Source organism: Sarcophilus harrisii, chromosome 5 (assembly GCF_902635505.1).
Source record: "Sarcophilus harrisii chromosome 5, mSarHar1.11, whole genome shotgun sequence".
Taxonomy (NCBI): domain Eukaryota; kingdom Metazoa; phylum Chordata; class Mammalia; order Dasyuromorphia; family Dasyuridae; genus Sarcophilus; species Sarcophilus harrisii.
The window spans coordinates 64,738-91,981 of record NC_045430.1 but is presented as its reverse complement, the minus strand read 5'-3'; the positions used below and the strand labels follow the sequence as shown (position 1 = coordinate 91,981).

Genomic DNA, 27,244 nt, shown 5'->3' with positions numbered 1-27,244 from the left:
AGATTGGGGGTAGGACCATAAATTCTGATAAACTGGGAGTGAAGGGGGGTAGTTAGAGACAAGAAAATCTGGAACTTGAGAGAGAGGGTGCCAATTAGGTATCTGAGATGGCACATCTGGAGTTTTGTTTTGGAATGCCAGAGTGGCCAGGTCTCTACAACCCTGATTATCTCAGCCCTAATGAACAGGAAGGGGGTTGCAATCAGAGGGACTGAGGTTGAACAATTCAAGGAACTGAAGCAGAACAATTTAGGGAAACTGAGGCAGGACGATTTATGGCAACTGAGGTAGGGCAATTAGAGAACCTGAGGCAAGACTGTGGATATATCTGGAAGGAGAATTGGTGTTGAGGAGGAAGCGGGTCAGGGGTGGTAGGCAGAGGAGTGAGATGGGATGAGAGACTGAGGGAGTTCCAAAGAAATTAAGCAAGCTGCCCTCCTATACAGCTGGCTGGGTCTGAGTGGGATGTGAACTGGGCTCCATCCACAGTGCTACCAACAAGAAAAGCCTTGCAGTCAAAAAGCCTGCACTAGGATCCTTCCTGCCTGTGGGAATAGAGAGGAGGGTCAGGAGGGGAGAGGTGACTTTGCCCCCAACCAGATATATGAGGTACAGGAGAAGACTTTTAGAATGATATCCAGTGGAAATGACTGGATCTAAGAAGTATTTGTTAAGGTATGGAGAAAATGAAGGAGAGAATAGGAGTGATGGGGAATCTGGGGAGAAGACAAGAGGGGATGGCTTAGAAGGTGCAAAGGGATTGGTCTTGGCAAAGGCAGGGGGCACCTCTGCTTCTGAGGATGGACTGCAGGACGAGAAGGAAGACTTACAACATGTGTATACAGTGTAATCTGACGTGTTTTAAAGTAAGTCTTATGATATAGCTCTTGACTATTTCTAGTCCAATACTAACATTTTTTATCAAAGCACATTCATTTTCCAAGCAAGAAACCTTTTACACTTTGTAATTTAGTCAACTTTTTAATGTTAGATTGTAATATAAATTGAAAGGAAATGTTTTTAAAATCCCTAGAGATTTGGGGGTTTATTATTTTGTCTTAAATTGCTTGTGGAATTCTTTCCTGTATAACAGAAGCCAACCTGAATGGAACTCTTCTAGAAAAAAAGTATTGTTCTGTCTAGTTGCAGCTGACCCTGAAATAAAAACATTATATACTCTGAGGCCATCTGACCTTCCTCCCATATCTCCTTTTTTTCTGAAATGTCCAAACATACTGTCACATTCTATCCTATTGTTTACTCCATATCTCACTTGCTATCGGTCTCTTATTTCTCAGGTACATATGATCTCATCTAATTACACACCTGATAGAAAGTCAGGCTCCTAACAATTCTCACAGTCCATCATCCCATGAATAATCAAAATCTGAGCCAAATGCTAATACCACACAGCTCCATAGTATACTTAACATGCAGGTATATTGATTCCAATCCTGTCCTCTTTTTCCAGCATTCGGCTCAATATTGAGCGTTTGGGGGCCTGCCCCCTTCAGTGATCACTAGTCTACAAGAGGGCAGAGACCCATGTAGGAGACAGAGAGGGATCCTCAGAATCCTATGCCGTGTGTGAAGCCATAGCCAAGAGTTCCTCAAGTCAAACTCTCCCTCTTAGCCTCTAAGTTTCCTATAAGTCAAAGATAGGATTCATCCATTTTTATGTCCCCCTACTATGCCTAGCCCAGGGTCTTGCTCAGAGAAGTTATCAATCAGTGTTTGCTAAATAATTTGACAAGGTATTATTTTAATAAATAATGCAGAATATTCAGAACTGGGTTGGGTGTGTGTATAAGGACAGGTTTTAGTATTAAAATGAACTCCTGTACCAATGAATGAGGAAACTCCCTCTGATGATTTATGCAGATCAGCCTCTTTTCTGGTACTTGTCCTTGAGAGGGAACTGAAATAAAATTATTTGCTCAGGGTCACAAAGTCAAGCTGCCCTCCTGGCTCCAAGGCCGGGCCGCCATTCACTATGTTACTCTGTCTCTTATGGTTATGTATACTTACGATTTAGCCATTGTTAACCAATCTCGTGCCAGAATCCAGAGCAATAGATATCAACTACAGATGTATTAGTGAGCCTTTGTAGGGAATCCTAGTGAAGAATCCCAGTGAGTCTTGGGCATGCCTTTGGGTAAATTTGTTTAGAATTTTGAAATGCACTCCTAGCGAACAATATGATCAATCTCAGGAAGCATTAAGAGGATTGGCCATCCTCCTGGCAACTTTATTAAGGAATATCCTTTAGGCTAGACTTATGTTAACTTCAGAAACCTGGCCACTTCCTGCAGTAAACACAATCCTCCTAAAAAATTAAACAAATATTCATCTTGGACCTCTAGCAATAGAGCATCCCCGTACCTGAAGGGGGCTGCTCTGTCTCAGGAGTTACTTATCAACTGAGAATAGTTAGCATAATGCCTTTGTTCTCAGCCTATAAAAACACCTTAGTGGAAAGAAACTTTGAGAACTCGGGAAGATTGGGACTACATGCCCTAAATACTGTTTCCCATTCAAGACTCTGGATAGCTGTGATTCCAGTTCTCCCACCTGTTAGAATTCAGATGTTTCTGATTCCTCATAGTGATGATGTCGTCGTATGTTGTCTGTTTCTTATGTCGTCTTGGTGAACACAGTATTGTTGCGCATTACTTTTATGCTATATTTCCTCTTTTTCTTATATTGAAACACCTAATATATTGTTGGAGTCCTGAAATGATCCAACCATTCTCAGAGATATTTGGAACTATGCCCAAAGAGCAACCAAACTCTGCAAACACTTTGAGTCGGCAATACCACTACTAGGTCTGTATCCAAAGAGATCATAAAAAAAGGAAAAGATGTAAATACGTAAATATATATCCATAAGCAAAAATATTTATAGCCATCATTTTGGGGAAGCAAAATATTGAAAATTGACAGGAAGCCCATCAATTGGGGATTGGCTGAATAAGTTGTAGTATAGAAATATAAAGGAATATTATTGTGCACTAAGAAATGAACAGGCAGATTTCAGAAAAATCTGGAAAGATTTGCACAAACTGATAAAAAGTGAAATGAATAGAACCAGGAAAACTTTGTATAGCATCAGTAACATTGTATGATGATCAACTATGAGTAACTCTGTTCTTCTCAGCAACAAAATGATCCAAGAAAAGTGCAAAGAACTCATGAAAGAAAATGCTAGCCAAATCCAGATAAGGAACGGACGGACTCCTAATGCAGCTCGAAGCAGTTTTTCTTTTATCATTTTTTTCCTTTTGATCAGGTTCTTCTTACACAACTGTGAGTAATGTGGAATTGTGTCTTATATGATTGGTCAGGTATAAACTAGATCAAACTATATCCTTTCTTCAGAAGAGGGGAGAGGAAGGAAGGAGGGAGAAAACTTGGAAATTCAAAAATTTTGTAAAACGAATGCTTAAAAGGAAGGTGGCCTAGCCATACCAGACCTAATCCCATATTTATTAAGAGGCAATCACCAAAATCATTTGGTGGACTAAGAGTAGAGAATCAATGGAATAGATTAAGTATGCAAGACACAGTGGTCAATAACTATAGTGATCAAGTGTCTGATTAAACCCAAAGATCCCAGTTTCTGGAATGAGAGCTCTCTATTTGACTAAAATTGCAAAAAAAAAAAAAAAAAAAATGGAAAATGCTATGGCAGAAGTTAGGCATTGATTAACATCTAACATCCTACACCAATATAAGGTTGAAATGAGTCCATGATTTAGACATAAAGGGAGATAGTATAGGTAAATTAGGATAACAAGGAATAGTCTACCTTGTCAGAAGAAGGGAGGAAATTGTGGATAAAGAAGAATTAGAGAACATTATGAAATGCAAAATGAGTATTTTTTGATTATGTTCCATTAAAAATGGGATAACTACATAAAAAGATGATAGATAATTAATGATACAGAACTGTTCTCTAATAAGTGACAGATGATATTGATAGAAATGACAGAATTAGAGATAAATATTATGATATAAGATGGCTAGATGATACATAAGACTATTTCTAGGAATTACTATCATTTCATTGAACTAATTTAGCTGCACTCTAGTGGTAGAGTTAAAAAGGACCTGAGAGTCTAGACCAACCCTCCTTTTCTCCCCCTCCCCACATCTTACTGAAAACCCCAAGGCCCCACAGCTAAAACACCCATGCCTTCCTCACTCCCAATCCCAGCTCTCTCTCTATTAGGCCATACTGCACTCATGTTATTCCTACCCCAAGTATATCAACACAGGAGAAACTATCAGAAACACACTTATAAACAAACCAACAACTTTATTTATAAGAAATCTAGAAAAAAAATCAATTTTGAATCCAAGTGTGAAGGAAGTCCCTTTAAAATGAATTCCTCTTCCTATTCAACCCTCCCCCCCAAAAAAAGCCAGACAGGTAGTTTTAGAATCCTTAATACTTTTAACTGTAACAGGAAAATCATCTACTGCCCTTTTCACCATAAATCCTAAGGTAATGCAAAGATGCCCAGGTCAGAAGGCTCCTAAATAAGCTCCTCCTGACCTGCAGCTGTGAGGTATCTGCTCAGAACATTTACAGCCAGGACCCTCCACTCCACTTCTCTTGGAGGCAAGTAAAATACTGAAACTTGCAAGATCCAAAGGGGTGTATCTGGCTGCTAAAACAGAAATAATATTAATGGAACTTATGTCTAAAAGCATCCTGCTGGGAGGAGGCAGCCCCATTCTGCCCCAACCCCTAATTGTTATCCAAAGTGCTCCAGATGAAAACCAAGCTGAGAACAAATACACTCAATGTGAGTAACAACAACAACAACAAAAAATCCCCCCCACTCTGTCTGGTCTTGAAGGTCACTGAATGGAAACCACTTCAGAGCAGGGTTGCTCACCATCACCACAAACAAGTTCTTCTGGGCAAGATGGGGGTAGGGATCTGGCTCCAGACAGCAAATACACCAAGCTCAGGAGCAGTTGTGAGAATCACTTGTGCCCTGGTCTCTGGAGCCAGGGTCTCTGTTGGGGGAGGAGGGGAAAACCTAATAAAGAAAGCTCCCACACACAGCCTCCAGGAAGGCAGAGGAGGCTGCAGAAGATGAGGGCCAGACTGGAGAGAAAGCATCCAAGGAGCTGGCTGTCTCTGGGGCCCCTGGCAGGCTGAGAGGAAGGGAGGCTGTGCACTCAGGGAAGAAGGGATTCTTTTCTTGCCTGTTCAGGATACCCAAGCAGTGAGGTAGTCATTTCTGTTCAAAAGGGGAAACAAAAGCAAAAAACAAAAAGGCTTTAAGGGAGAAACACAGACGGGTCCCTCCAAGAGTTTCCTGGAGAAATCCTGATAAGGCCCAAAAGGGCTTGGCAGTGAAGAGCAGGCAGAAGGAAGGGTCCAGATGAAGGTCTTGAAGGCTGGGAAGTGGGTAGGGGATTTGGAGGTATTCTAGGTCAGGTGAGAGGGGAATTAGGGGGCAGGATCAGGGTAAGGGAGTACCTGCTCAGTCGATTGTGCAACACTTGAGCCCACAGGCCTCCCTCTGCTCAGTATTAGGTAGACTCTTGAGCTCCTCCTCAGCTTTCACCCTACGAATTTCATGAACTAATTCATGGAAGGCTTGTTCCACACCTTGCCTAGTCTTCGCTGATGTCTCCACATAAGGGACCCCAAAGCTCCTGGCCATGTCCTGGCCCAGTGTGGTATCCACCAGCCTGTCAGTCCCATCTACTTTGTTGGCCACCAACACCACGGGTACACGGTCAGTGCCCTTGAGCCTCTGCAGATGTTGCCAAAGGAAATTCACATTCTCAAAAGAGCGGAGGTCATTCACTGCGTAGACAAAGAGGAAGCCCTCTGCCCAGCGCATGGACTGGTCCCTCAGAGTGTAATACTCTTCAGTGCCTGAGGTATCCACGATGTTCAGCTGGCACGGCTCTTTGTCCACCACTGTTTGTCTACGGTAGAAATCCTCAATGGTGGGGTCATACTCGGTCACAAAATGATTCCTAATAAACTGCATAGTCAGTGCACTCTTGCCCACACAACAGGCGCCCATTACTGCCAAATTATACATCTTGGTTCTGTGTCTGTCTGGATCACCTATGGAGGTATGGACACAAGAAGCCATGACAACTGGAAAGGGCTCAAGTGGTCTCTAGTCTACTTTCCAGGCTGCAAGAAAGGGCTGCAAGAAGTCAGCCCATTTCACAGCAGGTCACTTCTCAGGAGGAAGTGCCTCCAGCCTCAATTCTTTGCTAATTCTCTTCCCAGCCCCCTTTCAGCTCTCTGGGTCCCAGCCAAACAAGGCTGAACCTCCCCCCAGTGATAGAACTTCGGATACTGGAAATCTCTGAATCCCCTGCCTCTTCTGGCCAATTCCAAACCCATTGGAGCACATGGGCTCTAGGGCCTCCCATTCTGGCTGGCTTCTCCAAGATACTCTCTGATTTACTGGCGCCCGTCTCAAACCCCGGGACCCAGAGGACCCTGGGTCAATTTGGAAGGCTTTTAGGAGAGAATAATGCTAACTATTTCTACAGGCCATGGTCCTCTACACTAATGTAGCCCAAAGGGGTTTGGTTTGTCCGGCTGCCAGTTCTGCAGCTCCTGCATCAAAGGGGCCGAGAGTCTCTGACCAGCTCGGCTGCAAACTGGGCTCCCCCATGTGAACCTGCAATGATACAACCCAAAGTGTATGGGCTCAGGCAGCCAAGGTGGGGGGAGGGTTGGCGAGCCCAGCGGCACTGCCCGCACTAATCTGGCCCCACTAGGAGCTGAGCTGTGCTGAGCCAATACCTCCTGCATTAATGAAGTCCTAGATGGCACTAACTTGGGGTCTACTTGCCACCCACCCCATTGCTGTTAACTGAGAGTTGGCCTCTACATACCGTTTCGGAATTGTAAAAATAGTCAGGTCGCATTCATGTCTAGTCTTTAAGGGCAGAACGACTTAGAAGCACCTAGAAGCAGGGGTGGTCTCCTCCTAACTGCAAGTGCTTCTGGGAACCCCAGGCCTCCAGGGTGATTTGGGGAACCCCGCCCCTAGGCAACAAAGCTCCTGGAAACCACGCCCCCACTCCTTTGGGATGCGGGGAGCCTCCCTCATTTCGGAAGCTCCACCCCAAAAGAATTTAGGAAGCCCCACCCCTCACTACAAGAGCCTCCTGGGAATCCTACTCTCCCCTTCCTGGAGTTTTGAGGATCCTGCGTGCCCTTGATTTTTGATCTCAGGAAACCCTACTACAACAGCACAATGATTTCCTCCACCCTTGGGAGTTTGGCAAAGCTTTACATATATCACAAAAGTTATTAGCCTCAGTCCCACAATGTACACTGGGGCCAGGGCACATCTCCCTAGGATTCTAACCTAAGGAAGATAGTCCAAGAGTTCTGGAGCAAAGGATAGTGTGCACAAAGGGTTTCAGGACTCGAGGCCTATGGGAAAAAGCCAAGCTTTGACCCTTTAGATAACTTGTGCTCTCTCCCCACTTTAAACCCCACTGTTATCCCCTTAACTCCTCCTGCTCTCTCGTCCTTCTTTTTCCATCTCCAAATTCCATTCCTCCCTCTATCTTTCCCCACAATGACTCTGGGCAACCTTGCCTTTTCCTTCCAGCCACAGCCGCCTCCGAGTCCCCAGTCCCTCCCCACTTTCGTCTTTTCTGTTTTTCCGATCTCCTTAAGCTTCCGGCAGACTTTTTTCACGGTGTGTTCCTGCCTGTGCCAAGCCTCTTTGGGTGAGTTCTTCCTCAGAATTCCAGGACAAGACTTATCTAGTCCTTCCTTTCGGAGTACTAAACACACCCCACCACTTTTTGTACTTGGGTCCCATCAACCTAAATCAAGGACCAGGTGTTTTGAAGATCCAGACCCAATTCCTGAGCCAAGAGCCCCAAACTCCAGTTGTCTTTTCTTCACTTAAAAAAAAAACATATTTCTAATGTCTTTTGGCTTTCTATCTGTTATATTTTTATTCACTACACCCCTCAATACAATAGGCACCCCCCCTCCTGACATCCAAATGACCCAGCCATCAGTTTTTGACAGGACATTCACATTTCTGTACCTGTAGTCCCCAAGACTGTGTCCAGAGGAAGGACTTAGGGTTCCATTGCCCCAACCAAGAGTAACAGTTCCAGTCAGAAAAAGTTTGGTCTAATGGTCTTTGCACTGGTATTATTGAAGTCAGGATTCATTGGCTTATTTCCCTGCTTCTGTTCCTCATTCTCTGGGTCAGTCTCTAGGGCTTCCTGCCTTTTTCAGAAGTCCTCGGGACCCCTCTTTTTGACAGTGTAATCATATTCCATCCCATGCTTTCACCATCATTGGTTCTAACATTTCCCCCATGATGGGCACTCACTTTGCTTCCACTTTTTGGCTACCATAAATGTTGCTGTGGTTCTCTCCCTCTCCAGATGTTTAAAAGAATCCCCTCCCATCATCGCAGGAGGAAACCTCATCTTCCTCCTGTATCAAGAAAATTAAAAATACTTGCTATAAATTTCCTCTTCTTTCTTTCTTCCTTTTCACCTCACAACCTCTGCTATTTTCCCATCCTTGATTCCATTCTCAAATGCAGAGATGCCTCCTCCCCTTGTCTAGACCAGCCCTTCTCTATGCACCCTCTATGCCATTCCCTCCCGCCTTCTCCCCAGATAGCTTGTCATCCCTATTCTCTCTTCCTAATTACTGCCGGCTTCCCTGCTGGCTACAAATATGTCCATTTCTACCTAACCCTTAACAAACTCTCATTAGAAAAGAGAGAAAAACCAAAAAAAAATGGGATGAAAGTAAATATAGTAATCATAACTGTAAATGTTAAGGGGCTGAACTCATCCATAAAACAAGTCGGAAGTCTATGGAAGAATACATTTGAAACCGCAATCCAACGACATGTTTTTTGTAAGATACTCTTAAAACAGACACATAGTTAAAATGAGGGGCTAACTGGCATAGCTAAAATAAGGGCATAGTTAAAATATATTTGTCTGAAGCAAAAAAGGCAAGCTTAACAATTATGAGCTCAGATCAGACAAAAACAAAAATAGATCTTCTTAAACAGAGAGGGAAATTACCTTTTGCTAAGAGGTACCATAGACATAGAGGAAAGACCTCCTTTCTTCTAAAACACATTCTTGTCTTTCTTCTTCAACTGACACTGCACCAAAGTCATTGATGACCTCCTGACTCCAGAGCTATTGGCCTCTTGTATATCCTCCTCTTGATGTCTCACAGCGTCTGATACTGCTGACCACCCTTTTCTCTTGGCTACTTTCTCCTCTCTTCTGATTCTCCTACTACCTATCCATCTGCTACTTCTGTGTCTTATCTCCTTGTTCATCACTCAAGTTTCAAGTGTTATTACTCATTATAGGGGTCTTCCAAGGCTCCATCCCAGATGTTTTTCTCTAGGGCATGCTCTGATTTGGTGCCAACATATGTTTTCATGGGTTCAACCATTTCTATACAGATGATTCTCAGTATCCCACTGGATTCAGGCTGGCGTTCTCTCCTGACCTCATCTCTCCAACCACCTCTTGGACATCTGGGACTTTGTCGTGTAGGCATCCCCAAATTAACATGTCCCAAACCAATTCCGTTTTCTCCCAAATTCCCCCCCTCCCCAAATCCCCTCTTTCTCTAAGAATATTATTCTGGTGTTTGTATCACCAGCAGTCAGCACAATGCCTGGCACTTAGCAGTTAGGTGATAAATGATGGGGGACTAGATGGAGCTACAAGGTGTTGCTGGAACTTTAGCACTGCCAAGATGACTAAGAGGTTGCGGAAGTTCATATTAATCAGTATTAACAATATTCTGTCATTATGTTCACACTTTTGTCATGTCCCCCCTCTGATTCAATGAAGGCAGAATAATCTCATTAACTAAAGGGTAGGGATATAAGAATATTGTTGAAATTCTGACGTTTACAAGGATGATTTAGGGGAGTGGATATCCATATGACATTGGATATTAACAATTTCTGTCAGATGGATCCTTGACTGCCCATTCTCCCTCACCCCTCATATCCAGACAGTAGCTAAATCTTGTCATTTCTCTCTATCATATTTCTTCTATTCTCTCCCCTCCCATTGCCAGTAAATGCCCTAGTTCAGACCCTGTCATCTCTTGATTGCCATCCTTTTGTTGTAGTTGTTGTCTTGGAGAGGAAAGAGGTGGGGAGTAAGTAGGGAGTCTTGTGACTGCCAAAGATTCTTCTATAAAGGAAGTCTACCCATGTTACTGTCTTCCCTCCATAATCAATATACTTTTGTGAATCCCTACTAATTAGACATCAAACATATTCAGTGCCTGTTTTGTGCCAAGCTCTGTGGTGGATGGGGGGGGGGGTGGATATAAATACAAAGAATGAAACTGCTTCTCGCATCAGACAGGAGAGCAATCCAACATTTGATGCTCTTCCCAGCCTGCCCCCCACTCCGGTTCTGTTACAACTCTTCCTCACACATCACAACCCAACGGAAGCAGCCTTCTTGTCATTTGTCACACACCTCTCCCTCCCACATTCCTCTGCGTTAGCCATCCCAGTGCTTGGAAGTCTCTCCCTCCCTCCTCCCTCCCCGGGAATTACTGACTTGCTTCAGGATGCATGTCCAGAGCCATCGGCTGCAGGAAGCCCTTCTGGTTCCCCTCACCCCCAGCACCCATCCCTGTGCCTCTTTCCAAGTTACCCCATCACTGCTTTGCATGTATTCTGTATTTTGTGCCCACGGAGCTTTTATGAGCCTGAGGGCTCCTAACTCTTGCTCGCAGTGATGAACCTAGTTCTCCAGAGCAAAGCTCCTCCTGTGTCAGGGCTTACCCTGACGGAAGTGAGGCTGTCCTGTGGCTTTGGGCTTGAGTTCCGATTCGGGTGTATCCTTCCCCAGTGTTTACCAACCTTTAAGTTCTGTATCCCCCCCCTATAGCTTTGCAATTAGCCAAAGGTGCGGGAATCATTTCACCAGTTGACATCAATTAGCTTTCATAAAGGAAGATTTATTGAGAGGACAGCAAGAATCGCAGTTACAAAGCGTTTTCTGAATGCGGGGGCACCCCCTCTCCCTACACCCCCTCTGATGGAGAGAAAGCCAGGGCTCCATGTTTAAGTGGTTGCTCCATCTTATTTGCTCCTTCATATTGACTGTGGCCGAGGAGATGATGGATGGATGCATGGATGGGTTTTTCCTCTAGGCTGCCTTGTCCCAGTCTGGATGCTGGCTCAAGCAGGGTCCTCAGACGTTCTTTGTCACTTAGTCCAGCCGATTGAAAATTCTGGTACAGAGTCCAGTTCCTGGCCATGTGGCAGCTTGTTTTACTGACCTTCTGTACCTCCCAGGCTGCTTGCTCCTCCATCTAAGAGCAGGAAAACCCAGCACCAAGGCAGCAAAAAGAGGCCTGGAGTCATTGCCCCATGTAGAGCTGGACAAGGAGAGTTTGGCCCCAAGGCCTCTTCCCATCAGGAGCTTACAGCATGTTGTTCCTGTATCAGCCAGGGAGAAAGAAGGACAGAATCACCTGGTTGGATCCTTCTGGTGTAGAACATTAGCCAGTTCTTTAGGTGGGAAGCAATAAGAAGTGACTCTTGCACATGCTCTAAAGGACTGCATCCAAAAAGAGAAAGTGATGTAGAATTAGTGGCCTATTTCAGGACATCCAGTGCATCTGTCCCCATCAGAACTTCCTGCTCTAGACTGTGCCTATTGGCAGCCCGGGTATGACCGGGATCTTGTGTGGCTGCCAGTGTAGCTCATGGACTTGGTACATAGAATAAATGTGTCCGTTTGGAACAAGAAGACTACTTAGCCTAAGGTCTAGGAAAGATTGATCGATTATTACGTTCTGAAGCAATTAAGGTATCAAGGCTTTAAAAAGGCTGAGAGTAGTTTTGATCTCCCTGGTATAACTGAAAATCCTGAGACACTGTGGCAAGAGCTATTCAAACAACATACAAAAGCAATCTAAATATTTTATCTAATCAATTTATTTTACAATGGCTCAATACAAAATTGATTTTCTCTTCCATGACAATATCCATATGTGTGTATATATATACATAATTTCAATAGTCATTCTCATTTACTACCGTCCATGTCCATTTCCAGGGACCAGTCCTTTGATTTCATTGGTAATGAGAACTCCCAGATGGGGAAATTCCTTCCACAAATCCAGATTGACACCTTCTCTGCAACTCAGTCTTAGAGAGTTGCCTAGGGAATTGAGATGTTAAATGACTTGTCCAAGTTCACACAGCCAGAATGTATGAAAGGCAGAATTTTAAACTAAAGAAAGGGTCTACAAACCATGTATACCCTTTGACCCATCAATACTTTTACTAAGTCTGTATCCCAAAGAGATCATAAAAAAGGAAAAGGATTTATATATACAAAAATATTTATAGCAGCTCTTTTTATAGTGGCAAATTGGAAACTCAGGGGATGATCTGATGGTCATCAACTGGTGAATGATTGAGCAAGTCCTGGATTATGAATGTAATGGAATAATAATGTGCTATAAGAAATAATGAGCAGGCAGTTTTTAGAACTTATGTGAATTGATACAAAGTGAAAGGAGCAAGGCTAGGAGAACAGTGTACAAAGTGATCCCAATATTGTGTGATGATCAAGTATGAGTGATTTGTCTCTTCTCCGCAATAGAATGATCCAAGATAATCCCAACGGGCTCATGATGGAAAATGCTATTCACGTCCAGAGAAAGAACTGATGGAGTCTGAATACAGATGAAAGCATACTCTTTTTATTTTCTTTATTTTTTCCCATGTTTTTTCTTTTTGTTCTGTTTCTTCTTTCACAACATGACTAATACAGAAATAGGGTTTTTTTCCCTTTATATTTTATTCCCAATTACATGTAAAAACAATTTTTATCATTCATTTAAAAAATCGAATTCCAAGTTATCTTCCTCCTTTCCCATTTTCCCTCTACATATTGAGAAGGCAAACAATTCAATATGGCTTATATACATATAGTCATATAAACACAGGTCCTTATTAGTCATGTTGTAAAAGAAAGGAGACAAAACCTCAAGGAAAAAAAGTAAAAAAAAAAAAAAAAAAAAAAAAGTGTGCTTCAATCTGCATTCAGATACTATCAGTGCAGCCAGGTGGGATAGTTGATAGAGCATTGGCCTTAAATCAGAAAGACCTGAATTCAAATCTGGCCTCAGACACTTGACATTTCCTAGCTATGTAACCATCACCACATCATTTAATTCCAAATTCCTCTCCCCCCAATTTTTAAAATAAGTTTCTAGAATGCTGTTTATTAGTGTTATGTAAAGTTACATCTGAGATCTTAAATAATTCAATCCAGCTCTTACCATTCCCATTGGGTATATTCTGTTCCCTCTCTAAGTTTAGGGTATTACAAGAAATAGGGTTTTCTCTGATTCTCTGGAAGGGACAGCGGTAGAATAATGTCATCTCAATCTTTATCAATATTTCATGTTTCTACATTACTTTTATCTTGCTCTCTATCTTTCTTCACAGTGTGGATAGATACTTTTTCTTTAAATCTAATTGTCTCCCCATCCTTTTTCCTCTTTTATGAACTCTTTGAGATAGAAACCCAACAAAAGCACTGCTGGATCAAAGGGTATTCTCAGTTTGAGAGCCCTTTGGTCAGAGCTCCAAATTGCTTTCTAGAACGGTTGGATCAGTTCATAACTCTACCAACAATGCATCAGTGTCCCAATTTTCCCACATTCCCTCCAACATGTCATATTAGCCAATCTGAGAAGTGTACCTCAGAGTTGTCTTAATTTGCATTTCTCTGATCAATAGTGATTTACAACACCTTTTTATATGACTAGAAATGGCTTTAATTTCTTCATCTGAAAATTTTCCATATCATTTAATCATTATTCAATTGGAGAATGACTTGAATTATTATAAATTTGAGTCAATTTTCTCTGTATTTTTAGAAATGAGGCATTTATGAGAACCCTCAAATGTAAATTTTCCCCCTAGTTTATTGCTTCTCTTCTAATTTTGTCTGCATTTGTTTTGTTTGTATGAAAACTTTAACTTAATATAATCAAAATTATCCATTTTGTGTTCAGTAATGTACTCCAGTTCTTTTTGGCCACAAATTCTTTTCTTCTCCATAGATCTGAGAGATAAGCTCTCCTTTGTTCTTCTAATTTGCTTGTATTATCACTCTTTAGGGCAGGCTAGGTGGCACAGTGGATAGAGCACCAGGCCTGAAGGCAGGAGGACCTGAGTTCAAATGTGACCTCATACACTTAACACTTCCTAGCTGTGTGACCCTGGGCAAGTCACTTAATCCCAATTGCTTCAGCAAAAACAAAACAAAAGAATATCATTCTTTATGTCTAAATCATGAATTTATTTAGAGTTAACTTGGTATAAGGTGTTTGGTGTGGATCAGTGTCTACTTTCTGCTATACTGATTTCCAATTTTTCCAGCAGTTTTTATCAAATAGTGAGTTCTTATTCCAAAAGCTGAGATCTTTTGGTTTGTCAACACTAGATTACTATAGCGGTTGAGTATTTAGTCCTGTGAACCCAATCTATTCCACTGATCAATTATTCCATTTCTTAGCCAGTACCAAATGGTTTTAATTACCACTGCTTTATAATATACTTTTAGGTTTGAATTGGGTTTTTCTAGCCACTTGTTGTATTTTTCCCTTTGTCTGATAGTTCCGGTATTTGGCCACTACATTTCTTGGTGTTTTGATTTTAGGATCCCTTTCAATAGGTGATTGATGAATTCTTGCAATGTCTATTTTGCCCTCTGTTTCTATGATTTCTGGGCAGTTCTCTTTTTCCTGGAAAATAGTATCCAGGCTCTTTTATTCATCATATTTTTCCAGGAGTCCCATAATTCTCAGATTGTCTCTCCTAGATCTATTTTCCAGGTCTGTTGTTTTCCCAAGAAGGTATTTGACATTTTTGTCTATTTTTTTTGTTTTTGTTTTTGTTTTTTGTTTTTGCTTGATTGATTCTTGTTGTCTCCTTGAGTCATTCAATTCCATTTGTTCGATTCTGATTTTCAATAAAGTATTTTCTTCACTCACTTTTAAAATATCTTTTTCTAATTGTCCAATTGAGTTTTTAAGTGAGTTGTTTTGTTCTTCGGAATTTTTTTCCATTTCACCAATTTTATTTTTTAGAGAGCTATTTTCTTTTTCCAGTTCACTAATTCTATTTTTCAACAATTTGATTTCTTTATCCACTCTGTCTTTAAATGAGTGGGATGACTTCTCCAGACTCTCTTGCCAAGCCTCCCTGTCCCTTTCCCATTTTTCTTCTAGCTCTCTTGTGAGAGCCTTTTTAATTTCTTCTATGAGATTCATCTGTGCTGAGGACCAGATGTTATCCTTCTTAGGTGATTCAGCTGGAGACAGTCTGTTTTTAGTCTTGTCAGGGTTTAGAGTCTGCTCTCTATCCATATAGAAGCTGTCAGTGGTTAAGGTCCGTTTAAATTTTTTGCTCATTTTGTCAGAGAAGAATCAAAGACAAACTAGCAAAGAAAAAAAGAAAAAAAAAACCCAAATGGAATCTGCTTTTTTTGTGGGGGAGGGGCTGAGTGGTGTTTCCGAGCTTCTTCTACAGACTGCAAGGTGGGGGGGTACCAGCGAGGCACTAGCAGGACAGCGATGGCTGTGCTGCACCTGTACTCTGAGACTCCGAGAGAGTCCTGAGACACTGTGGGGGAGGGAAGGCCAGGTCCTGAGAGACTCACAGAGGTCCTCAAACTACCTGGCCAGATGCAGCAGCTGAAGACCATTATCCCCCTCACCTAGGGCTATGAAGTTTCTTTATTTAAAGGCCCACAAAACAAAAATTTTGTTTTTACTATAGTCTGAGGGACAGTGAACTGGCCCCCTATTTAAAAAGTTTGAGGACCCCTGCAGGCTTGCTGTTTGGGGTTATATTCTTCACCCCCTGTGTTTTTAGCTTCTCTGCTTGTCTGCTGGCTTGCTGCCAGGTCAAAGTATCCAATCCTGTAGCAAAGCTCTGCCCACAGAGATGCCTGAGATCACACCCCACCCCCCCTTTGGTCTGCTCGGATGTGAGCTGCCTGCCCTCAGCCTGTGCCTGATCTAAAACTGTTCCTGCTCTCGAGCAAAAACAGACCTTTCCTGGCGAATTTCAAGGATGTCTCCTCTTGGTAATTATTTGTGAGGTTTTTTTTTTTTTTTTTCAGTCAAGCATTAACTCAGAGGCTTGTCATGAAATGAATTCTGAGAGAAAATGCGGAGCCTACGCAGCTGTGTGCCTCCTCTCCACTATCTTGGCCAGAAGGCCTTCTGAACATAATTTAATAATCCATGAGATATCATCATATAAGATCCAGGATAAATATAAGATAACTACTAAAGAACAATTATAATGGACTCAGTAAAGTCAAATTAGTCACTTCTTCTATATGAATAAGTTATCAGTACTCTCATATATCATCAATAATCTGATGGTATTCAGGCAGTTTGAAAAAAAAACTTGGGCAGAGCAGTGTATGATGTGGTAATTCTTTAAAAAAAAGATAAAATAAAATAAAACTGTAAGAAGAAGAAAAAAAGGAGGCATAAAAGGAAGAATTGCTAAAGAAGCAAGTGGAGGAGACGGAAAAGGAGGTAGAGGTCATCACTGGGCAGTGCCGGAAACTTATTTTCATTGGAAAAGGATTAAAAAGCAAACCTATATAGCTAAAAGGGTATAAAAGTCTAATAAAGGGAGGGTGTCAAGAAGATATTTAGAGTGGTGAGTAGATTAAGGAATAGGAGTGCAAGGTAGGAGATAAAAGAAAATTAGATGAATGAGGAAGAATAGAGTAATGGTGAGAAAAATAGTGAGGAAAATAGGTAGAAGGGAGAAAAATACAACTGTATTAGAATGTGAATGGTACAAACTTACTCATAAAAGAGAAACAACAGATTAAAAATCTGAATTCAACAATGTTGCTTTCAGGAAATAGTAAAAATAAGAGATACACACAAAAATTAAATAAAGGGCAGGAGTGGAATTTATTATATAGGAAAAAAATACGTTTAAGTAATCATGATCTGACAAAATTAAAGCTCAAATTAATTTAATTAAAAGAAAATTGGGGAAACTATAGTATGTCACCAATATTTATATAACATTGTTTTAGGGTCATTTAAAATTACCAGGCAGTATAAAATACCCAAGCAGATACCTGCCAGTAGTCACAGGCATACATGAACATAAACATAAAACTTTGTACAAATGATGTCAGATTTGAATATTGGAATAATAATTATTGTCTGGTAGGTAAAGTCAAAATAATTTTTTAAAATGACAATTTTACTTTGTGAATCTATTTAATACCTTATCAATTAAATTATTAAAAATTATTTTACTGAGTCAGAAAAATAACAATAAAGTTAAGTTGGAAGTATAAAAGGTCAGGAATTTCAAAGGAACTGGAGAAGAAAGTAAAGGACACTTCTTTATAGAGTTCCCACCAATTTTTAGATCCCAATCCTTTTAACAGTTTTAGCAAACTGGCTGTAGAGCTCTTTGGTTCTCTCAGACTCAGACTGCTTCATAAGAAGAGGGGCTTGCGGCTAGATCTTTGTGGACCCCTTTGGTCCTCCATGTCACAACATACCATAGGGTACTGGTTTTTTCTCACGATTTTCTACATTTGGTTCTTTGATTTGGATTCCTTGCCTTAGATCCCAGCGCTTAAACTATGGTTCTCAACCCCATATGGGGTCTCAAACAAAATGGGTAGTTGCAAAAGTGATTTATTAGTAAGTTAATATTGTATATTTGCTTTATATGCCCACATATCCAGTTTCCTGTAAAAATTTAAGGGAAAAAGGGTTGAAAATGGAAAAAGTTTAAGAAGCCCTGCTGTGTCAAGTTAGGCACAGTAACAGGGAGGGATGATAGATTGCTCTCTCCTTAATCTGATAATTCTGGAATTTAGCTCCAGAACTATCAAATAGTGAGTTGGAGTTTTAATTTTGAGGTCTTTTTCAGGGAGTCATCGGTTGGCTTCTTTCAATGGCTATTTTACTGTCTCAGCTTAGGACAATTTTCCACAAACTGCATCCCTCCTCTGGTCTAGAAGAACCTTTAGGGGAACCTGGCCATTTCAGAAGAGCACCCCCCTCCCCCAACACAAGCGCCCTTCCGACACTGGGTGTGCTTGGGGTCTCTTCCCTCCCCCACCGCAGCCGGCCTTCAGGTCTCCCCCCTCCCCACCCCAGCCTGCCACGGTCTCCCTCTCCTCTGCTGTCTGACCTAGCCAAGACTGTCCTTGCTGCTCCAGGATAGGGAAGGAAGGATGGAGGTTTGGGCACGAGCCCCCCAGCCTTGCTGTCTGCTGTGACAGCAAGAAAAGTGGAGGGTGGGGGGAAGAAAAGGGGAAAGGAGGCCCTTGGGCACAGGTTCCCTGGAAGCTCAGCCACCCCTCCTAGCATGCTGGCTAGCGACAACCGGCGGAGAGAAAGAAGTGGAAGGAGACTGGGGTGATGGTACGGAGGGAAGGTGGGGAGGGGGAGCTTCACATATTGAGGTCTCGGGGCCCCTAGAAGCCGGTGGGTGGAGAGGGGGGAAGAGCTAGGAGCTAGGGCGCAGGCGCACCTTTGGGAAGTGGCTCTTGCCCAGCCCAGAATGAGGCTAGTGGCGCATGGCCCTTGAGTAGCCCCATGAGTGGGGCTGCCAGTGGAGTGAGTGAGTGGAGTAAGACAATTTTTCAGATGTGTATAATTTCATGCATTTGAAAAAAAAATATGTTTGATAGGATATGCAGGGTGCACATAATGATAATTTTTTAAAAAAGAAATAAGTAATAGCTATCTCAAAAAAAGTAATGAGCCAGAACAAAATCACTTATATCACAAGAAAAAATAACAACAACCAAAAAAACACCTGTTAGCTTCTGAATAAGATCTCAGATAACATCATAGGAAAAAAGAAAATTGAACTGTGATCATAATGGAAATTTGTTGTTGCTATAAGTAGGATAGATCATGAAATAATTTGAGTGTTTAATGTATATTCACCAAATGGCACATTTAAACAATTTGATTGAAAGCACAGATAATGAAAGGGAAAGGGGGAAATCTGTCACATACTGTAGGCAGAATATGCCCATTCACAGGGTGTAAAGTCTATTCTCAGCTTCTGGGATTTGGGTCAAGTCATTCAGCCATTCTCAGCAGATGACCTAAGTTGTTCACTTAATGAAAATGAAGGCACTCTGTGTTGCCGCATATTTATTGTGAAGTTCCAATCTAACTGTGCATAAAGCTCCTTAGAATTTAAATTATTTTTAGGATGTGAATTAATGGGATTTAAAATGATTTCTTCTGCCCATTAACGATTTTTCTCTTTCCCTAGAAAAAAGAGAAAATAACTGAGTTTCTCCTCTGATGATGGAGGAAAGGGGATATATGTGTGTGTACCTGCATTATATCTATATTTGTTTAATTGTTTGTTTTCTTTGCTTTGCTTTTTTTGGAAGAAGAACACAGACTTGAAATGAAGGAAACTACAGCAGAGCTAAGCCTCTGTGGTAGAAACACACAATAAAAGATTCATGAATGATGGTTGCTGCAACATTAGTTGCAGAGAATTCTGTGCGACAAATGAGAGAATTCAGCTTAGAGAGAGACATAAATGTAACCAACATAGAAAGACTTTTAGAAAAAGACAGCTTCTTACTGGATCATTACATAATCCACCCTGGAGAGAAACCTTATGAATGTAACCATTGTGGGAAGACTTTTAGACTGAAAAGAAGTCTCACTTGATCATCAGAGAATCCCCACTGGAGAGAAGCCTTATGAATGTAACCAATTTGGGAAGGCTTTTAGAAACAGTGGAATTGCTACTAGACATCAGAGAATCCACATTGGAGAGAAACATTATAAATATAAGCAGTGTAGAAAGACTTTTAGACATAAGCCAAGTTTTACTGGACATCAGAGAATGCACATTGGAGAGAAGCCTTATGAATGTAAACAATGTGGGAAAGCTTTTAGAGAAAAGGGATATCTTACTACACATCAAGGAATCCACACTTGAGAGAAACCTTATGAATGTAATTGTTGTGCATTAGGGAATCTAATGATTCCCATGGGTTTTAAAACCCTGCAACAATGTCATTATTTTTTTTTTTTGATGTTTATGAGTCAATTGCCATACACATAGGGTTAATAGCCATGCTCTTTCAGTGGCACGTGTAGTCAGAGATGGAACTGCCAGATGTTTCCTAGGTCTTCTCCTTCGTTTGAAGGGTCTTTTCTTTTCCCATCTCTTTGATGGACAAGGTAGATACAGCTTGTTGGCACCTATCTGATTCCTTCTCCATCTATAGAGATATATCTAGGAAACCCTCTCTCCCAAGCAGTTAACCTATCTGGTCCCTTCCATTCACCACTTTCTGGATCTGTCTACATCACTTGGTGATTATCTAAAGATATTAAATATCATCAAATTGCATACCAGGAGTATGTATCAGGAGACCTTACTACTACTTACTTACTTACTACTTCTCCTGGGTGATAGATCACATCTTGTCTACCTGTATTAGGGATTGGGATGGATTGGGATATCCATACACATCAGTGTATGGATAGATACTTTTTTGTAAGTACTCTCAGCAGGTGAAATGGTCAAGCCAACTGTGTGTGGAGGCAAGAGGTCTATAGGCCAGACAGGAACAGGTTTCAGGTCTCCAGGGGTTATCTCAGTAGTCCCAGCTGCATACAACTCTATTCTCCCCAATTGCAATCTCCTTCCCCCAATGGGTTGCTTCTTGGCTGACTGATCACCTTGGAATACTGAACTTTTAAAGACATTCTGGGTGTAACAGTGGCTGCCATCATACCCCAAGTGTTTTTTTTTTTTTTTTTTGGCTTGGGGCCCTGGAGTCTAGCTCCCTTCTTGTTTCCCTGAGTCACTCTGCATTTTGGTGCCCAATAGAAGCCCTTGTTGCATTTTGGAAGGGGGTTTTAGATCTTCTCCCATCCTGTTTTTTCACTTTGTCTTTTTTGCCAACATTGAGGTTTCAGACACCCTGCCTTGCCATATTGAAAGCATTGACTAGTCTCTTTGGAAGTCTATTCCTAAAAGGGACCCTGTCTTCCCATGTTCAGATTTTGAGAAGCCTGCATCATAGTCTGGGCATAAAAAGTATTTGTGCCCACTATGGCACAGCATCTTATGGTCTCATCTAAAGGAGCATCCTTGTGTAGTCCTAGTATAATTCTTCTACAATCCTTATTAGCATTTTCTCTAGCGAGTTAGAAAACATAATAATTCCTGTTGCTACATTTTTACCAATACTTTGTGCGACAGCTGTCTGCAAACATCCCACTAAATTAGCCAAGGGTTTATTTGCACCTTGCACTATTTTCATGAAGGCTTCCCCTCTATCTTGTTTTCCTGGGAGGGTGTCCCATGCTTTGATAACAGCAGAAGCAATTTGCTCATATGCTGTCAAAGGGTAATTAATCTTCGCTAATGTATCTGCATAAGGACGTACATCTTCTAATTGGTCAAAGGTGACTGGTATATTGACTCCAGGTTGCCTATTTCATTGGGCTTGTATTCTACTTAGAATCTCATTTTATTCAGAAAGCCACAATAAATTTTGTCCAAGTTCTAAACATGTCTTTGCTACGGATTTCTAATCATTAAGGGTTAAAATTTCATAAGCCAAATTCCTTAATAGCATCTTAACATAAAATGATGTAGACCTATAAAGAGTGCAAGCCTTTTTTAGATCTTTAATAATTTCAGATCAAAAGGAATATTTTCTCTTGATTTGACATGAGAGTCAAACACTTCAATCAGAGGCTATGCTTCTATTCACAAACCAGATGTATCCTGTCCTTCCTCTTTAGAATTAACTAATGCCTCTTGTAATGGTGACATAGGGGGTAGGCAAAACTGCTTCATAGGTGGTGCTAATGGTGTTACGCCCCTCCCACTCCTCCTCTTCCCATGCCTACAAAGGCAAAGTTGAGGGAGAAAGATCAGGAGATGAGGAAGACCTTAATGGTGCATTCACAAAAGTGAAACTGAGCTATGAAAGTGAGAAATGCCATACTATTTAAGCTCATCAGCACTGTCCTTAAGGTACTTATCTCATTTCCTGCCAAATTCTCCATGCCTTGGAGGAATGTACTATAAGAATTACCTTATGTCTAAGAGTCTTAGACAATATAGGGGTCCTCAAACTACGGCCCGGGGGCCAGATGTGGCAGCTGAGGACGTTTATCCCCCTCACCCGGAGCTATGAAGTTTCTTTATTTAAAGGCCCACAAAACAAAGTTTTTGTTTTTACTATAGTCCGGCCCTCCAACAGTCTGAGGGACAGTGAACTGGCCCCCTATTTTAAAAGTTTGACGACCCCTGATGTAAGAAGACTATTAGACATAAGGGAACTCACTGTATATCAGGGAATCACACTGGAGAGAATCCTTATGAAAGTAACCAATGTGGGAAAACTTTTAGACATTAGGGAACTCTTATTGTACATCATAGAATCCATCCTAGAGAAAAACCTTATCAAAGTAACGAATGTGAAAAGGCTTTTACAGAAAGTAGAGCTCTTAATATACATTAGAGAATCCATATAAGAGATAAATTTTTAAAAATTTAACTAATATGGAAAGATTTTTACAAAAAAAGGACTGTCTTACTGGACATCAAAGAACCCACACAGGAAACTATATGAATATAACCAATGTGGATTATTGTGTTTCAAAAAAACAATCAATTACTTGACATCAGAGGATCTACACTGGAGAGGAGCTTATGAATGTAACTATAAGGAAAGCTTTTTAGGCAAAAAAGAACACTTACTGAACATCAGAGAATGAATACTGGAGAGAAACTTTAGGAAAGTAACCAATTAATAAAATTTGTAGATATAAGGGAACTCTTACTGTACATCAGGGAATCCATAATGGAGTGAATCCTTATGAATGTAACCAGTATGGGAAGGCTTTTTGACAAAAAGAAACATTTACTAAACATCAGTGAATCCACACTGGAGAGAAACCATATAAATATAATCAGTGGGGAAAGATTTTTAGACATAAAAGAACACTTACTCTACATCCAGGAATCCACACTGGAGAAAAATCTTATGAAAGTAACCAATGAGAAAAGACTTTTACAGTAACTGTAGCTCTTAATAGATAATAGAGACTCCATACTGGTGAAAAACCTTATGAATATATCCAATGTGGAAAAAAGTGTTAGACATTTGTAATGTTCTCTTCTCTAAGATATATTCGTTTTCTGAGAGCAGATTTCTTGGGTGGCTTCTGGAGGCAGCCTTAGTTTCGATTCAGAGTAATAATCATCCCAAATGCAGCCGGGAGTTAAAGTCCGATTCTTTATTGCCTCTTCCAAAATAGCCCAGCAAACTTTCTCAGAAGCCTATCTCTCTCCTTGGTTTTAAGAGCTCTTGCAGCTTGTCCTTTGCTTCTGCCAGCTTCAGCCTCTAGCTCACTCTGAATCCAAAGCCTCCAGCCAGCACACAGGTGATATATGGAATGAATCTGACTCTGCTTCCTATGGTGGGCTTGTGGGTTAATGGGTTTGTCCTTCCTGACTTGTGAATCTACTGGACTCCTCTCTGATTTATGAATCTCCTCTAGTAGTTTCCTCCTCTTATATGCTCTCTTAAAAATGTGAACTCTTAAAGGTGTGAACTCTGAACTAGAGAACTGTTAAGTACCATGCTAAATTAGACAATTGACTTAGCACCTTGTAAGAATCCTAACAGACATTAGAGAACTCTTACTATATGTCAGGGAATCCAAACTGGAAAGAATCCTTATGAATCTAACCCATGTGGGAAGTCTTTTAGACACAAGGTAATTCTTAGTGCACATCAGTGAATCTAAACTGCATAAAAACTTTATGAAAGTAATCAATGTAGAAAGAGTTTTTTTTAAAAAGTATCTCTTGCAGATACTTCAGGGAAGTATATGTCAGGGAATCCACACTGGAGAGAAAACTTATGAATATAACAAATATAAGAAGACTTTTAGATATAAGGGAACTCTTACTGTACATCAGGGAATTCACACTTTTAAAGGGCAGGAACTTTGGAGAAATATACTTAAGGATCAGTATGATTGATTTAAACAAGGTATTAACTTAGTGGAATTGATAAGACAGTGGTTATCTGTGACAAGTGCGCTAGCATCCAGGATACCTCAGAATCAGCCAGAGTCAGGATAAGAAAAAGCCTTAGTCTTTATTCTTGGTCCTTAGGGGTAGAAGTGAACAGGATGGAAGTAGAATCTCTGTGACCACCTTCTTCCTCGTCTACCGCAAAAAGTGACTCTGGCTCATCTTACTCCACCCCCTAGTCCCTCCTATAATACTCTGTATACACCAGTCACTGAGCCTGCACAGGATAGCGGGAAAGACCATTTGCCAAGCATATGCCCATAGAGTATTGTCCAAGCAGTAATTAGCCCTAAGTGTTTGAACTGACCTCAGTGCAATGACTCAAGAGTTTCAGCCCTCTACAGTTATCTAGTTTAGTATATGAGTTCTCTAGTTCAGTATGATTGATATAATCTTACACCAAATAATGGTTCCCTAATAATATATAATGATGGGTTTATACTCACTATAATGATGTAATTGTAATAGAGCATATAAACTGGGGACAAACTCAGCCAGAGAGGGACTTCAAAACAGAGACCGTCATGGTGGCTCTCCTGCTTTCTCCACTAAGACCAAGGCCCATCAGAAGGCCCTCTAAAAAGCTAGCCAGGCCCCAAGTGGAGACAGACTGTGAAGGAGATAATAAAGAATTTGAACTTTATCCCTGGTTATTCTTGTGGTGATTACTCTGCTGAAATGAAGGCTGGTCCAAAGACCTCCACAAAGCAAATCAGAACATTACACACACTGGAGAGAAACCTTATGAATGTAACCATTGTGGAAAGGCTTTTACAAAAAGTGGAGTTCTTAATACACATCAGAGAATCCAAACAGGAGAAAAACATTATAAATGTAACTAATGTCGAAAGACTTTTACAAAAAAAAGGACTCTCTTACTGGACATCAAAATATCCACACTGGAGAGAAACCATACGAATATAACCAATGTGGGATGACTTGAAGACATATGGGAACTCTTACTGTACATCAAAGATTTCTCATTAGGGAAAAACCTAATGTGGAAATAATTTTTTGCAAAAAGGAGCTCTTACCGGACATTGGAGTATCCACACTGGAGAATCCTTATAAATGTAACCAAAGTGGAAAGATTTTTGGACATAATGAAACTCTTACTGTACTTCAAAGAATCTACACTTGAGAGAAACCTTATGAATGCAGCCAATATAGGGAGTCTTTTAGACATAAGTTTATTCTTACTATACATCAGGGAATCTACACTGGAGAAAGCCTTATGAAAGTAACAAATGTGGAAAGAGTTTTAACAAAAATAATCTCTTGCAGTACATCAGAGAACCCACAATGAGGGAAACTTTATGAATGTAACCAATGTGAAAAGCTTTTTAGGCAAAAGGAAGGTCTTACTGGACATAGGAAAGTTCACACTGAAGAAACCTTATGAATGTGACCAATGTTTAAAGCCTTTTGCACATGAGGAAACTTTTACTATACTTCTAGGAATCCACACTGGAGAAAAACCTTATGAATGTAATCAATGTGGAAAGGTTTTTACACAAAATAATCTGTTAACTTGACATCAGAGGATCTACACTGGAGAAAAGCCTTTTAAAAGTAACCAGTGTGTAAAAATTTTTAGGCAAAAAGGAATACTTGTTGGAAATAGGAGAATGAATAGAGGAGAGAAACCTTAGGAATGTAATCAATTTAGTAAAGTTTATAGACATAAGGGAACTCTTATTGTGCATCAGGGAATCCACACTGGAGAGAAACCTGATGAACATAACCAATGTGGAAAGGCTTTTAGAGACAAGAGAGTTCTTACTAGACATCAGAGAAAACATACATGAGAAAAATTTATAAATGTTACTAATGTTGAAAGACTTTTTCAAAAAAGGATACTCTTACTAAACATCGAAAGTTCCACACTGGAGAGAAACCATATGAATGCAATGATTGTGGAAATATTTTTAGGCTAAAGAGAGCTCTTACTGGACCCTGAAGAATTCACACTGGAGAGTCCTTATAAATGTAACCAAGGTGAAAATACTTTTAGAAATAAGGGATCTTTTAGTGTACATCAAAGAATCCACCCTGGAGAGAAACCATATGAATATAACGAATGTAAAAAGACTTTTACAAAAAAAGGACTCTCTTACTGGACATCAAAGTATCTGCATTGCAGAGAAACCATATGGATATAAACAATATGAAATGACTTTAAGAGAACTCTTATTATACATCAGGGGATTCCCACTGGAGAGAAACCGTATGAATTTAACCATGAATTTAAGAGTTCTAGTTATAAGGGAACTCTTACTTTGCATCAGTGTATCTACACTGGAGAAAAACCATATGAATGTAACCAATGTGCAAAGGCTTTTACAAAAAAAATTCCCTTACTTGACATCAGATAATCCAAACTGGAGAGAAATCTTAGGAATGTATCCAGTGTGGAAAAAATTTTAGACAAAAGGAAGCCCTTACTGGACATTGGAGAATCCTTATAAATGTCATCAACGTGTAAAGATTTTTAGACAAGGAAACTATTATTATACATCAGGGACTCCACCCTGGAGAGAAACTTGATGAACGTAACCATAGTGGAAAAATTTTAGGCAAGATGGAGTTCTTATTGGACACTAGAGAATCCACACTGGAGAAACATTATGAATGTAACCAATGTGGAAAATGATTAGACATCAAGTAACTCTTACTGTACATCAGGGAATCCACATTGGAGAGAAAACTTATGGATGTAACCAATGTGGGAAGACTTTGAGATATAAGGGAACTCTTACTGAACATTGGGGAATATACACTGGAGAGAAATCTCCATTGCATGCATGTTATTCCTACTTCAAAGCTCATGAAGCCCCCAAGAAACCACCAGCAGCACACATAAACAAACTAAAAACTTTTATTTGTAACAAATCCTAGAACTTAAGAAAAATAGGCTGGCAACTGTGGATGAGAGGATGAGGGATAAATGATAAAAAAGGAAAGAAAAGTCCAAAAAGCCAAAGAGGAGAAACACTGATGAGTCCCAACAGGCTCCTGGAGAAATCCTGGTGAAGTCCAGCAGGGCCTGGCCCCAGAGGAGGAAG

At 40.6% G+C, this 27,244-nt stretch overlaps 1 protein-coding gene across 1 annotated transcript; it reads right to left on the bottom strand.

The window, feature by feature from the left end:
* Positions 1-5,501: 5,501 nt before the first annotated feature.
* On the bottom strand, positions 5,502-10,669 carry LOC100929679 (ras-like protein). The gene is made up of 2 exons (XM_012551654.3): positions 10,597-10,669; positions 5,502-6,100 (listed from the first exon to the last, which is right to left on the bottom strand). Exons 1-2 carry the CDS (start codon positions 10,667-10,669, stop codon positions 5,502-5,504), a joined length of 672 nt encoding a protein of 223 aa, XP_012407108.3.
* Positions 10,670-27,244: the final 16,575 nt, after the last annotated feature.

Excerpts from the sequence above, each read along its gene's own strand:
- LOC100929679 (XM_012551654.3), bottom strand. The coding sequence starts at position 10,669 with ATGGGTGCTGGGGGTGAGGGGAACCAGAAGGGCTTCCTGCAGCCGATG. Across the intron at positions 6,101-10,596 it reads GGACATGCATCCTGAAGCAA|GTGATCCAGACAGACACAGA; the intron begins GTCAGTAATTCC and ends ATACCTCCATAG.